This window comes from Mixophyes fleayi, chromosome 2 (assembly GCF_038048845.1).
Source record: "Mixophyes fleayi isolate aMixFle1 chromosome 2, aMixFle1.hap1, whole genome shotgun sequence".
NCBI classification, from domain to species: Eukaryota; Metazoa; Chordata; class Amphibia; order Anura; family Limnodynastidae; genus Mixophyes; species Mixophyes fleayi.
The window spans coordinates 66,792,465-66,807,333 of NC_134403.1; the positions used below are offsets into that span (position 1 = coordinate 66,792,465).

General features: G+C 40.4%; 1 protein-coding gene across 2 annotated transcripts in view; it reads right to left on the reverse strand.

Annotated features, from left to right (window-relative positions):
• The window catches only part of ITGB7 (integrin subunit beta 7), a 76,752-nt gene that overhangs the window by 22,786 nt on the left and 39,097 nt on the right, over positions 1-14,869 (reverse strand). For both annotated transcript variants that reach the window (XM_075199164.1, XM_075199165.1), the window contains 4 exons: positions 12,917-13,158; positions 11,720-11,878; positions 5,235-5,330; positions 4,099-4,188 (listed from right to left, as the gene is read on the reverse strand). In XM_075199164.1, coding sequence (XP_075055265.1) covers positions 4,099-4,188; positions 5,235-5,330; positions 11,720-11,878; positions 12,917-13,158 — 587 coding nt within the window. The remainder of the gene's footprint in view (positions 1-4,098; positions 4,189-5,234; positions 5,331-11,719; positions 11,879-12,916; positions 13,159-14,869) is intronic.

The window sequence follows — 14,869 nt, forward strand, 5'->3', positions numbered from 1 at the left end:
AAATGTTATTTTTTCTGTAAGATCAGACTTGAAAAAATGATATTATCTTCCTCGAAAAGCAACCACCCAATCCTTTCCAGCACCCTCTGACACCCTCTCTTCATTTGATCCCACAAATGAAGATGAAGAATCTACTCTTCTTATCTTCCTACTCTACCTCTCTTGATCCTATGCCCTCCTAAATCGGGACATCCCTGTCTCCTGTGCTCATTCCACCAACTAAAATCTGTAATCCTTAATGGTAACTTTAAATCATTAATCAAACACGCAGTGATTACTACTACGCTGAAAAAGCAAAATTCTGACGCAAATTACCATCCCATCTCTCAGCTCCCATGCCCCTCCAAGCTTCTAGAGACACTTGCCTACACTTGCCTCACATGCTTTCTTTCTTTAAGCAACCTATAGGATACTCTTTAGTTAGGCTTTCGTTCTCAACACTCCACAGAGACTGCATTGACTAGGGTTCTCAATGATTTCATCACTGCTAAAACTGAAGGCCATTGCTCTCTTTGATTTCTCCCAGATCTCTCTGCTGCATTTGACACTATTGACCACTTTCTTTTCATACAAACGCTACAATCCCTAGGTCTTCAAGACACTGTCCTATCCTGGTTCTCATCCTACATCTATAATCACTCTTTCACTGTTAATTTCTCTGGATCCACCTCTGCTCCACTTCCCTTAGCAGTTGGAGAACCACAAGTCTCTATGCTACCTCTCTTGGAAAACTAACAAGCTCCTTTGGAGTTCAGTATCATCTGTATGTGGATGATACCCAAATATATCTATCCTCTCCTGATCTCTCCTGTGTTGTCCCGCGTTACTGACTGTCTTTTTGCCATTTCATCTTGGATGTCTTTTCGCCAACTGAAACTCAATATTTCAAAAACAGAGTTAATAATATTCCCACCCGCCAACATAAGTTACCTACCTGATATTTCTATTTCTGGTGACAACATGATCATACCCTGCATCCACCCTGCAAGCTTTCTGCCTAGGTGTGATCCTTGACTCAGACCTATCATTTGTTCCCCACATCGACTCTATATTTAAATCAAGTTGCATACATCTAAAAACACATTTCCAGATTATGCACATATCTCACACAAGACTCTACATAAACCTTAATTCATGCACTCATCATCTCCAGCATTGACTATTGCAATTCCCTCCTTACTGGTTTTCCTTGAATCAGACTCTCACCCCTACAATCTATTTTGCACGCAGTGGTTAGATTGATTTTCCTTGCAAATCATTTTTCCTCTGCTGAGGCACTCTGTCATTCTCTACATTGGTTAATTGTACTTTACTGAATCCAATACAAAATACTTCTAATAACATACAACATCATCAACAAAACTGCACCAACATACATCTTCTCACTTGTCTCAAAATAACCACCAACTAGACACCTTCATTCAGCACAAGATCTGGGTCTCTCATCCACTCATTACATGCTCCCATTCATGGCTACAGGACTTTTTCCACTTTGTGGAATACCCTCCCTTGCATTATAAGACTTTCCTCTGGTCTTAAAACCTTCAAGCGTTCTATGAAAACCCACCTCTTCATGCAAGCTTACATTACTCCTCAACCACCCTCACAACCTCACTAGATTACCCTATTACCAATCTTTACACAGTTCACACAAGACAACAACCTTCTGACCCCCTTAACCACCATTGTTGTGTGACTGGATCATATGGCCCACTAAGCACTTTTCACCTTTGCATTCTGGCTAAACCAATATGCAACATGTAGCACTTAATCTCATGTATCAAATTCCCGTTGTCCTATAGATTGTAAGCTTGTGAGCAAGACTTTCTTACCTCTCTGTCTGTATTATCTAGTACTGTTTTAATTACTCTGTTTGTTCCCAATTGTATTTCGCTACAGAAAATGCTGAAGCTATATAAATAAATGTTGATTATGATGATGATTTTTTTTTGATATGCTGGAAATTACACCTGTAAGCACAGGATGAACAACATATACAATTGTTGAAGTGAACTTGTAACCTACATGCAGTGGAGGCAGTGATTTTGTGGGCTCAGATACATTTACCCCAATTCACTAAACACTAAGACTAGAGACACATTTCCTTGTGATCTGATAGGCCGATTATTGGCCCAGGACACACAATTGCTGCAGGTGACGGGTAGATATTAAGATGCACATTTCATCATGCATTCAGGAATTTGATATTCATAGATATGAAAACCTTGGAGGTCAGGTGACAAGTACGAGAAGGGGCGTGTATCCCTGCTCCCTGCTATGTAATGCGAGATTTACGATACTGCCTAATGAGGGGTGGGGGCGTCATTAAGCCACCAAAATCCGGGAGGGTGCCTGCTCCGAAATTTGTGAGCGTTCCAGAAATAGGGAGAGTAGGCAAGTCTGGCTACTTTAAAACTTAATTTCATATTGTACTGTGTTTCTGCTTCCTGCACCAGATAGTCATGAACCTCCTATCACTACACTGTGCTTTTGTTAAAGATTAGATGGCTGTATGGTAGCATAGACCCTCCCACTTCAAATTTACTCATACATGTATGAGCTGAAATACTCTGCTCCCCTGCTAAAACTGTAGTGCTCTGATTGACTACAGGTTATACTAATCTCGCAAACTTTATCTCCCGTTCATTCTTGTGTACCCACATTTGTAGGACAATTGTCCTCTGACCCTATTCAAATTAATCTAATACTTTTATATATTTCAAGATAAAACATGTTTTCTCATTTCATATCAGTGCGAAATATTGACAGTACATTCCTTATCTGTTGTAAATAATATAAATGGCAAAGGGTATCTCTAGTAACATGTTTTAACTCCAACCAACTCCATCCAAAATTGAAAACTCAGTTTTGGGTTGTATTTCCTAAGGCAAACCTGATTCCAGTAGATTACTTACCTAGGATCCTGCATTCTGACATGTCTCCAGACATATGGTGTGCATTCAGTACATGTAGTATTAATATGTTAATATTAATATGTTAATATTGATTATTTAATATATGTTTCAAAATGTTGTGATTTACAGTTCTTAAATGTCACCAGGTGGGCTCTTTTGGTGCCATTAGATTCCCTAGCATGACCCCTAAGGAGCTACCATCACTGGAGGTCTTAGAAGCACCCAGCTGACCGGTGGTACTCCAACTAGTTGCACAAAACAGAGACTTTGCAGGACTGCGTGTGCTATTGGTTGGCCATGTTGTGCTGGAAGTGCCAAAATGTCCAGGGGTTAATGTGATTATGCTCCCTTTACTGGATAAATGGGTTCAACTTAATTTCCAGCTTGACTGCCCAGAGTCGCTTACTGCCAGATGCCTGCTGTTACTTGAGGACTTGGGGGAGGCTACGTGACAACACTTCTCATAAGGAGACACCAGTCTAGGGCAGGTGGGTTATCTAAAGACTGCCCTGCTGAAGCCACAACACAGTTGGAAACAGGCTAGGAATAAAAGGAGGCATCGCTCCATCAATAGGAGTCTTCTATTTGGAGAGTACTGAGTAAAGCTTACGGCTCCTGTTGGACTGCTCTGGGATAATGCTGGTGAATCAGATCTTCCATGTCTACATGGGCCTTGTCACTTTGTGCACCAACAAAAAGCAGGAATACATTTGCATCAGTCACTACCTTGCTGGTAGAGGAGTGAACGTGTGACTGTTTGTCATTGTGCTGGCAGCTCACAGGAAAGAACCACTTGGCTGGGGTAGCTATCAGAGACACACCACACAGGCCAAGCCTCTTAGCAGCAGCACACTGCTAGCAGTGCCAGATGTGTGGCAGACATTAGAAGACCAGATTTTGCAAACACTGTACTCCAGGTCAACAATGTTCTGGGACTACATTTCATTTATATTAAAGGAAAGATATTAAAGTGAGACATTTTTAGTGGAATTAGCCTTTAAGTCAAGTTTTTTTGTACAAAAGAAAATATTCCATTAAACAGCAAAACTGTTAAAATAATACGTACATAACAAAACAACATGGATAGAATATACATCATGAATTATATTCATCATTCCATTATGTTTTTTTGAACCAATAACAATTATATGTAATTATAGAACAATCCCTATAGACTGCTTACGTTGTAGGCTTGAGATATAAGATTAACCACATTGCTGGAATCTTCTTTTAATTCTCCAACTGCAGATTTAGGAATCAGCTCACAAAGCCCCTAAGAAGATAGAAATAAATATGCATCAATAGGGTACAACTGCATTGTTTTACACGCCAATAAATGGTAACACAGTGAATCTGCTAAAAATTCTACTACTAACTCTATGAACCCTTTTATTAAATAAAACATTTCCATGTGTCCAATGGGGGGATTCAGTGGTTATCAGACATCATCTGGGGAAGATACAATACAGGAGTCATGACTTACGGGAGAATTTATATGTAGCTTTCTGAGTGAGAGACATTTATATAATTTCATATCTGCTGGCAGGCTCTGATTTTGGGGGACTGTTCTGTTGTTCTGTGCAGTCAGGACTTCATCAGGTATGCCTCCCTACGCTCAGAGCAGACCAACACAAAGGGAGTATCACAACTAAGTAGTGGTGCGCATGGCATTGCTGTGGGTTTGGGGCTGGAGGAGTTTGGAGATAGGTACCTACCCTGCAGATTGTGGGCAGCACTGTGGCTTAGTGGTTAGCACTTCTGCCTCACAGCGCTGGGGTCATGAGTTCAATTCCCGACCATGGCCTTATCTGTGTGGAGTTTGTATGTTCTCCATGTGTTTGCGTGGGTTTCTTCCAGGTGCTCCGGTTTCCTCCCACACTCCAAAAACATACTAGTAGGTTAATTGGCTGCTAACAAATTGACCCAAGTCTCTCCTTATCTGTCTGTGTGTGTATATTAGGGAATTTAGAGTGTAAGCTGCAATGGGGCAGGGACTGATGTGAGTGAGTTCTCTGTACAGTGCTGCGGAATCAGTGGCGCTATATAAATAAATGGTGATGATGATGATGATTAGTCACACCCCATTAAGTCCTAGGCATGCCCCCAGGAAAAATTCCTGCAAACACGATCCCTTGGTCATTGTAATTACTCTAGCATCTGTCTAGCCCCAATATAACTTTGTTTTTAAATGTTGAATGTGCTTAAAAGAGAAAATACTAACATATACAGGATTAAAAGCGGAGACAAAAAAGTATAAATTAAAATTGAAATGATAATAATGAATGTATTATGCATTATAATAAACACAGTTGTACACACCTCATAGGTGGGAAGGACATTGCTGGTGACAGCAAATATAGGCTGAATATTGGTAGCTGAGAGGATCTGTGCAAGATGTCCCACTGACGGATAATCCTAAAACAGGGACATAAGGAGTGTAGTGGATTTATCACAACATAAGAACAAGCAAATTGCTTAGAAGTCAACAATACAGCATGCATTATGACAATGGTGGTACCCCAAATTTTAAAATATAAAAAACTACAGAACAGGAAGTTAGTTATAAAATACTTATGGAACACGTAATTTAAAGTATCTTATTCTGACAGTATATGGAACTTTCTCAGATACAAAGCATAGATACCAATATTGCAAAATAGTTTACATTGACATTTTGTTGCTGACAGGTGCACACTACGGGTCTCATTTAGAGTTACAGGCAAAAGCAGCTAAGGGGTGAAAATTAGCACCTGATCGAACCATGTTGCGATGCAATGGGTGCAACTGCAATTTTTTTTGTCCTGCGCTAATTTCAGCTGGACTGTCATGTTGCGGCTCTTCCAAGTCCAGAGTTCCCCAGAATCTGTCCTGTGCTGCATTGCCCTGGTCTGACTGCAGGACTGGGGACTGGGAAGCACACAGCCTGCCGTCACAATGATCAGACAGTCTGGCAGCTAATTAAATTTAGTCATCTGCACTTTGATTCAAAGCTAGACTGCCAGATGCTGTACAGTGGAACTCTCAGTCCCATGAATGAGACATGATGAAGACAGGAGACTGAGTTTTGCAGAGAAAATACTGCCTGCTTTTGCATGTAGCTCAGAAATAGTGGTCAACTTTATTTTTACACTGTGGTTACTTCTAACTGTAAATCCAACCCTATGTGGGGTACTGTCAAGATGAAACTTGATGTACTACAATCCTATTATGACATGCAGGGGTGAATTTGTTTTATGAAAGGTACTGGATCTCTCTATAAATAATAACCAGTAACACCTGATTCTGAGCATTTTTGTACACTGCTGCTCGTTTGTGTTCCCTGCAAACCCACTTAAAGATCACCCCTAATGTCCACTGGATATGATTACAATGCATTCTTTTGACATTTTTAATACCCCCCTTCAATTATTATTATCTATTAAATCCCATGGAATAAGTACACATAGTGTACATTGCATCTGATATGCAGAATAGAATAACACTTTAAACCTGGCATTGTTACTTAGTATTAAAGACAGTTGTCAGCTATGGCCAACTACTGGTTTATATTAGAGATGAGCGCACTCAGATTTCCTGAATCCGAGCCCACCCGAACGTTGCCGATCCGAGTCGGATCCGAGACAGATCCGGGTATTGGCGCCAAATGAAAACTTGAAAGCGAGGCTCCGAGTCATAATCCCGTTGTCGGATCTCGCGATACTCGGAACCTATAAATTCCCCGCTAGTCGCCGCCATCTTCACTCGGGCATTGATCAGGGTAGAGGGAGGGTGTGTTAGGTGGTCCTCTGTTGTGGTAGATCTCGTGCTGTGCTGTTTAGTTCTGTGCTGTTTAGTTCTGTGCTGTGCTGTGCTGTGCTGTGCTGTGCTGTGCTCTGCTGTGCTGTGCTGTTCTGTGCTGTGCTGTGCTGTGTTCTGTTCTGCAGTATCAGTCCAGTGGTGCTGTGTGCCGTGCTCTGTTAATTTTGAGTTCAGTGGTGCTGCTGGGTCCTGTGCTGTGTCCTGTTCAGTCCAGTCGTGCTGTGTCCTGTGGTCTGTGCATCTAAGGGCATAGTTATTTCCCCATTATTCCCAAGTGTTCAAAAAATTTAAAAAAAGTTATAAAAAAAAATACAAAAAAATAATTACATTTTTTTTTATATACAACAAAATGTGTCAAACCAATCCTGCAGTATAAGCCCATTGGTACTGCAATATTACCAAGTTCACACATTCAGCAGTAAAAGTCCAGTGGTACTGCTGCAAAATTACAAAGTTCACACATTCTGCAGTATCAGTCCAGTGGTGCTGTGTGCTGTGCTCTGTCAATTTTGAATTCAGTGGTGCGGCTGGGTCCATTGTGCTGTGTCCTGTTCAGTCCAGTGGTCCTGTGTCCCGTGCTCTGTGCTTCTAAGGGCATAGTTATTTCCCCATTATTCCCAAGTGTTTAAAAAACTAAAAAAAAGTTAATAAAAAAATATACAAAAAACTAATTACATTTTTTTTTAATTACAACAAAATTTGCCAAACCAATCCTGCAGTATAAGCCCATTGGTACTGCAATATTACCAAGTTTACACATTCAGCAGTAAAAGTCCACTCCTCAACGCAGTCCAGATACATTTATTGGTGCGAATCATACAAGTTCAGGGTTTTTAAATTATATTGTGGTGACCCACTCCTCTACGCAGTCCAGATACATTTATTGGTGCGAATCATACAAGTTCAGGGTTTTTAAATTATATTGTGGTGACCCACTCCTCTACGCAGTCCAGATACATTTATTGGTGCGAATCATACAAGTTCAGGGTTTTTAAATTATATTGTGGTGACCCACTCCTCTACGCAGTCCAACTACATTTTTTGGTGCGATTAAGACCAGTTGATGGTTTTCTTATTATATTGTGGTGACCCACTCCTCTACGCAGTCCAGATACATTTATTGGTGCGAATCATACAAGTTCAGCGTTTTTAAATTATATTGTGGTGACCCACTCCTCTACGCAGTCCAGATACATTTATTGGTGCGAATCATACAAGTTCAGGGTTTTTAAATTACATTGTGGTGACCCACTCCTCTACGCAGTCCAGGTACATTTATTGGTGCGAATCATACAAGTTCAGGGTTTTTAAATTATATTGTGGTGACCCACTCCTCTACGCAGTCCAACTACATTTTTTGGTGCGATTAAGACCAGTTGATGGTTTTCTTATTATATTGTGGTGACCCACTCCTCTACGCAGTCCAGATACATTTATTGGTGCGAATCATACAAGTTCAGGGTTTTTAAATTATATTGTGGTGACCCACTCCTCTACGCAGTCCAGATACATTTAATGGTGCGAATCATACAAGTTCAGGGTTTTTAAATTATATTGTGGTGACCCACTCCTCTACGCAGTCCAGATACATTTATTGGTGCGAATCATACAAGTTCAGGATTTTTAAATTATATTGTGGTGACCCACTCCTCTACGCAGTCCAGGCACATTTATTGGTGAGAATCATACAAGTTCAGGGTTTTTAAATGATATTGTGGTGACCCACTCCTCTACGCAGTCCAGATACATTTATTGGTGCGAATTATACAAGTTCAGGGTTTTTAAATTATATTGTGGTGACCCACTCCTCTACGCAGTCCAGATACATTTATTGGTGCGAATCATACAAGTTCAGGATTTTTAAATTATATTGTGGTGACCCACTCCTCTACGCAGTCCAGGCACATTTTTTGGTGCGATTAAGACCAGTTGATGGTTTTCTTATTATATTGTGGTGACCCACTCCTCTACGCAGTCCAGATACATTTATTGGTGCGAATCATACAAGTTCAGGGTTTTTAAATTATATTGTGGTGACCCACTCCTCTACGCAGTCCAGATACATTTATTGGTGCGAATCATACAAGTTCAGGGTTTTTAAATTATATTGTGGTGACCCACTCCTCTACGCAGTCCAGATACATTTATTGGTGCGAATCATACAAGTTCAGGGTTTTTAAATTATATTGTGGTGACCCACTCCTCTACGCAGTCCAGGTACATTTTTTGGTGCGATTAAGACCAGTTGATGGTTTTCTTATTATATTGTGGTGACCCACTCCTCTACGCAGTCCAGATACATTTATTGGTGCGAATCATACAAGTTCAGGGTTTTTAAATTATATTGTGGTGACCCACTCCTCTATGCAGTCCAGGTACATTTTTTGGTGCGATTAAGACCAGTTGATGGTTTTCTTATTATATTGTGGTGACCCACTCCTCTACGCAGTCCAGATACATTTATTGGTGCGAATCATACAAGTTCAGGGTTTTTAAATTATATTGAGGTGACCCACTCCTCTACGCAGTCCAGATACATTTATTGGTGTGAATCATACAAGTTCAGGGTTTTTAAATTATATTGTGGTGACCCACTCCTCTACGCAGTCCAGATACATTTATTGGTGCAAATCATACAAGTTCAGGGTTTTTAAATTATATTGTGGTGACCCACTCCTCTATGCAGTCCAGGTACATTTTTTGGTGCGATTAAGACCAGTTGATGGTTTTCTTATTATATTGTGGTGACCCACTCCTCTACGCAGTCCAGATACATTTATTGGTGCGAATCATACAAGTTCAGGGTTTTTAAATTATATTGTGGTGACCCACTCCTCTACGCAGTCCAGATACATTTATTGGTGCGAATTATACAAGTTCAGGGTTTTTAAATTATATTGTGGTGACCCACTCCTCTACGCAGTCCAGGTACATTTTTTGGTGCGATTAAGACCAGTTGATGGTTTTCTTATTATATTGTGGTGACCAACTCCTCTACGCAGTCCAGATACATTTATTGGTGCGAATCATACAAGTTCAGGGTTTTTAAATTATATTGTGGTGACCCACTCCTCTATGCAGTCCAGGTACATTTTTTGGTGCGATTAAGACCAGTTGATGGTTTTCTTATTATATTGTGGGGACCACTCCACTACGCAGTCCAGAAAGATACCTCGTTTCAACGTTTTGGACTAATAACTATATTGTGAGGTGTTCAGAATACACTGTAAATTAGTTGAAATGCTTGTTAATGAATGTTATTGAGGTTAATAATAGCGTAGGAGTGAAAATAAGCCCAAAAACTTGATTTTTGAACTTTTTATGCTTTTTTCAAAAAAAATCTGATTCCAAAATCTTAAATCCGAACCAAAACCTTTCGGCAGGTGTTTTGCGAAACAAATCCGAACCCTAAACATCGCGAAAATCCGAATCCAAAACACAAAACACGAGACACCAAAAGTCGCCGGTGCACATCCCTAGTTTATATAAAAATAACTGCTATATTAGGTATACATTTTCCTTGATATGTTAGTTGTGTTATTTAGTCTAGTGATGTACATGCTCTACATAAAGTGGGTTATATGTATATTGGATATATGATTGTTTTATTTTGACTTAGAGTTCCAAAATAGTTTCTTATATCCTTACCATTTACACTAAGGGGTAAAGTTACCAAGCTGCGAGCTTCCGGCGCATTTGAATTGGAGATGTTGCCTATAGCAACCAATCAGAATCTAGCTGTCATTTTGTAGAATGTACTAAATGATAACTAGAATCTGATTGGTTGCTATAGGCAACATCTCCACTTTTCAAGCCCCCGGAAACTTGCAGCTTGATAAATTAACCTCTAAGTGGCATATTATCATGCTATCATATCTATAATATAAAAGCCTAGCGGCGTGTGTTAGTCTGTGTGTGAAAAAAAACCAAAACAAGCTGCAGCGCCACCTGCTGGGCGGAGTTTTACACTGACCTACTAAATTCTTAGTGTGTGTGTGTGTGGGGGAAAAAACTCAGAAAGGGCTGAAATTTGGTATACTGACATTATTGACAAAAAAATTAGAATAGTGAAGTCAGTTAACTTCCATCATCCCCCCTTCCCCCGTGGGAGGGGTAGTAAAGGCTAAATTTACGAGTTGAGGGGTCAAACTCATTTTCGTGAGGTAATTTTACCTCATGAACACACATGTGTACAGTGGCGGATCAAGTGGGGTGCGATCGGGGCAATCGCCCCCCTAGCAGGGGTTTGCTGCTGACGGTTGCACAGTATGTGCAGGTCCGTTTGGCAGTGACAATGTGCTGCCCGGCTGCTCTGATTGTGTTTTAAACACAACCAGAGCAGCCGGGCAGCACACTGTCCCTGCCTGTCACTGCCGAGTGGACCTCAGAAGTCGGAAAGGGGGCGGGGCCTAAATCGCCCCGCCCTAACATCGCCCCGGGTACAAACATTTTCTAGATCCGCCCCTGCATGTGTAGCGGCGTGTGTTAGTGTGTGTGTGTCTGTGGAAAAAACTATTTTCTCAGAAAGGGCTCATCCAATTGACCTGAAATTTGGTATACTGACATTATTTGACAAAAAAATTAGCTTGATTTGACTAGAATGCATGAGTATCATGCACGGGTTACCTTGTGTATATATATATATATATATATATATATATATATATATATATATGAAGCTGAAACCTTTTATGGTAGCTTTGTAATTTCTCAGGGAAGCTGATTTTGCTCGTGTGGGTTTCTATACTATATTTTTTCACCAATTCAGTTTTTTATATAAATTCCTCCACTCCCAGTAAAACTTTCTATATTTGTATTTATCTAGATGCTTTTTCCACCAGAGGAGCATTTCAATCCATCCATCCTCATCCCACACACCCCCCCACTAATGTGTTTGAGCGCAAGGTGACATATCCATCTCTCTAAAACTTTCTATACACCTGTGTTAGCTGTGAGTGTCTCTCGGTACTGATCTCTAGAGTTATACAACAGTTCATGTTACTCACATACATATTGCTGTGCACATACTCTCCATTCTCATTTAAGTGACAGCGCCCATCAGTCGGGATGTAGATTCCAGCTAACTTTCCATCCCCTGCCATGTGAAAGACATCATCAGAGGCAAACACCAAGAGCCGAGTGACGTTCCTCCAGCCAATGTGATCCTGCATTAGAGATTTAGTCAATCGAGAATGTGATGGAACTAGCAGCACACCTACATTAAATATAGCCATATAGAGAAAGACCGTCATAAAGAGAATGACAGACATATATATTTCATGTTCTCACAGAAACTAGTTGCAACAGTTGCATCATCTTCTTTCTAATCACTACAAACCCTGGTTATTACATTATGCTCTGTCTTGTTATTAGTTATATATAATGATAGGTTACTTATTTACACCAGGACACAGTGTCTATGATTGACTCTGACATGTGCAGAGTAAGTATTATATAGCATGTGGCATTGCAACCCAGGACCCAAACACACTGTCCCTGGTCATATTTAAAAAATTATTATTTTATACCAAGATATTTGTTATACTTATATCATTAATACTGGGTGTAGCTTTATATCTTTTACTGGCTTCTCTTGTAACCAATCAGCTGGCAAGTGTGGGAGGGGGTGTGGTGATGCTATTGCCCCGCCCTGGCACAACTTGTGTCATGTGTAGTGTAGGTGGGGCTTAATGACATGAATTTTGTCATTAGGCCCCGCCTCTGCCAGAGCCTGTTCTTCCTGGAGGACCCCCTGAACATCGGGAGCCTCCCATATTTTCTGAGAGAGTATTACAGACAATATTATATTGTCTTCAACACCCCTAGCAAAAAGGACTTCCTCACCCATTAGATTACATTGTGTCAATTTATTAATACGTCTAGGAACCTTACTGTGATTGTGACCATGCAGAGTTTGAATAGGCCCTATTGCCATTTCTGTACTGCTTCCTTGATGCAAATATCACATCATGTCACCACTCATCTAATCCCCATTTACTTAATTGAGAAACTGTGATAACACAACATATTTCAGGAAGATGATAAAGGTATATGTACTCCAGCAATACAAGTAATATATAGATTTGTGACTTTAGGATTAACAAATACAAGAAAGCTCTGAAAAGCTCAATGTCTAATCTGTGAATGTGAATGTGAATTCTGAATGCTCCCATAGACTTAGTTGTCCATGTTCTGGGTCTTACTGTGCACACAGCAGCCTGTAATATAGCATCCAGTCCTCCCTCGGGTGAGTCCAGGTTGCCGGAGATATTTTCTGCACTGACTCGTTGTTGTAATAAGGTGAGGTTGGACGTTAAAGACAGGACGTGGCGGTAGCTGAAGGGTGGCTGGCAGCGCTCTGTTCGGGATGGACATGGGTTCCGCAGCTGAGATTTCACTGTATTTACATATGGTAACACCGTCTTATCCACAAAGGAGCCAAAACCTGTGTATAATATATCTTGTGTCACAGATACAACCAACAGTCACAACAAAGACTGGTTATTACATCCCCCTTCACTTCTAAAAGGAAAATCTGTTTCAAACTGAATTGTTGTCTGTGCTACTTCTAAAGGGATTTTCTACCTTACCTATAGATGACTAACTTGTTGCTTGTACATACTGCCCTGAAACTATAACTAAAGGCACAGATTTATCTTTGTAACTTCTGTGCTTTCTTCTCAGTCATTTATTTAACTAATGAATTTAAGCCGGGCCCTCGTTCCTCCTGTCTTCTTGTCTCAGTAACATGTGTCCCCTTGTATTTGCTACTTGTATATTCCATATAATGCTTTATATTTTTCTGTATCCTTTGTCACTTACAGGAGCTTCTGCCCCCCAGGCCGGTCTCATAGAGGGCTACCTAGGGCTGGGTCACTAGGCTGCCTGCTTTTTTTCCCCTTTAAAATGTTCCTAATAGGCGTCTGTACCAAATCTCACCCCCTGGGCTAAAATTTGCCAGCCAGCCCTTGGTTGGTGTTCAACTAAGTTTCATTTATAATTCATAATTCCCTACTGTGTGGTGTGGCACTTGGTAAATAAACTAGAATAATAATTAGTTGTTTATATTTTTGTCCTGGGATGCATCGTTCGTTGGATATAAGTGTTTCCAGAGAGCAGCTATGTGTCTTACCCAAGGACCGCAGTAATAAATGGTATGGGGATATAAATACAGGAATAGAAAGCACAGACACAAGTTAGAAAGATACATCATTGTATTTAGTAAAAGCTGCAGGAAAGCATGTTGTAACCAATAAAGTATCATGAAGGTAGAAAATCTCTTTGATACAACTACAGTCAAAATATTTTTCATCCCACACTTTTGCAAGTAAATGAACTCCATGGAGGAATGGGAGGTGGAAGTGGGTCTAATTGTCATATTCCCACAAGGCAGATTTCCAAAGAGGGTCAATGTGCTCAAAAAAACTTTACTGAATAAAGGGTGGCATAAAAAGTCAACATAAGTTTTTATTAAAGGAGAAAAATATCTTTAACAGGCTGCAATCAACAGAAGTTCTTTTCCAGAGACAACTGATGCATACACAGCTAAACAGATCCCAGGCTTAATATACTTAGGGGCCTATTTATAAACAGTACCCAATAATGGTGATAATCTAGGAGGTGTATCTATTATCTGTTAAATAGATATAAAAAAATGGCTGAATAATGACCACCATCACTATAGCCTGGGGCTGATTACTGCTAAATGAAGGGGACAGGCTGGTCCAACTATAACAGAGAAATAAGGACCCCTATCATAGTGGGAACCAGTCCCAGCCCATTCAGCACAAGGTTGGAGCTTCTGGGGCTGCAGCAAATAAGTGATTACCCCTCCACCTCCTAGGGCCAACCAGGTTGTGCTGAATAGCCCCGGGATGGTGGATGCTAGGATAATGATGTTTGTAAAAAGTTGGGACCACTGGAGTGGCTGCAAAATTACACTGTTTTCAATTTCCCATACTAGCTATTAGTGCTTGACTGAGCAGGTATGGACCGTCCTGTACCATCCTGGTCAAACCACGTCAATGTCAGTCTGCAGTATGTCTTTTTAAAGAGCAGTTATCCTCATTAAATAGGGTATTTAAAATAATTTCCACTTGGATTACAAGGATGATGAAGATTTTCCTTGGACTAATTCAGGAAAGAAGATTTTTGAG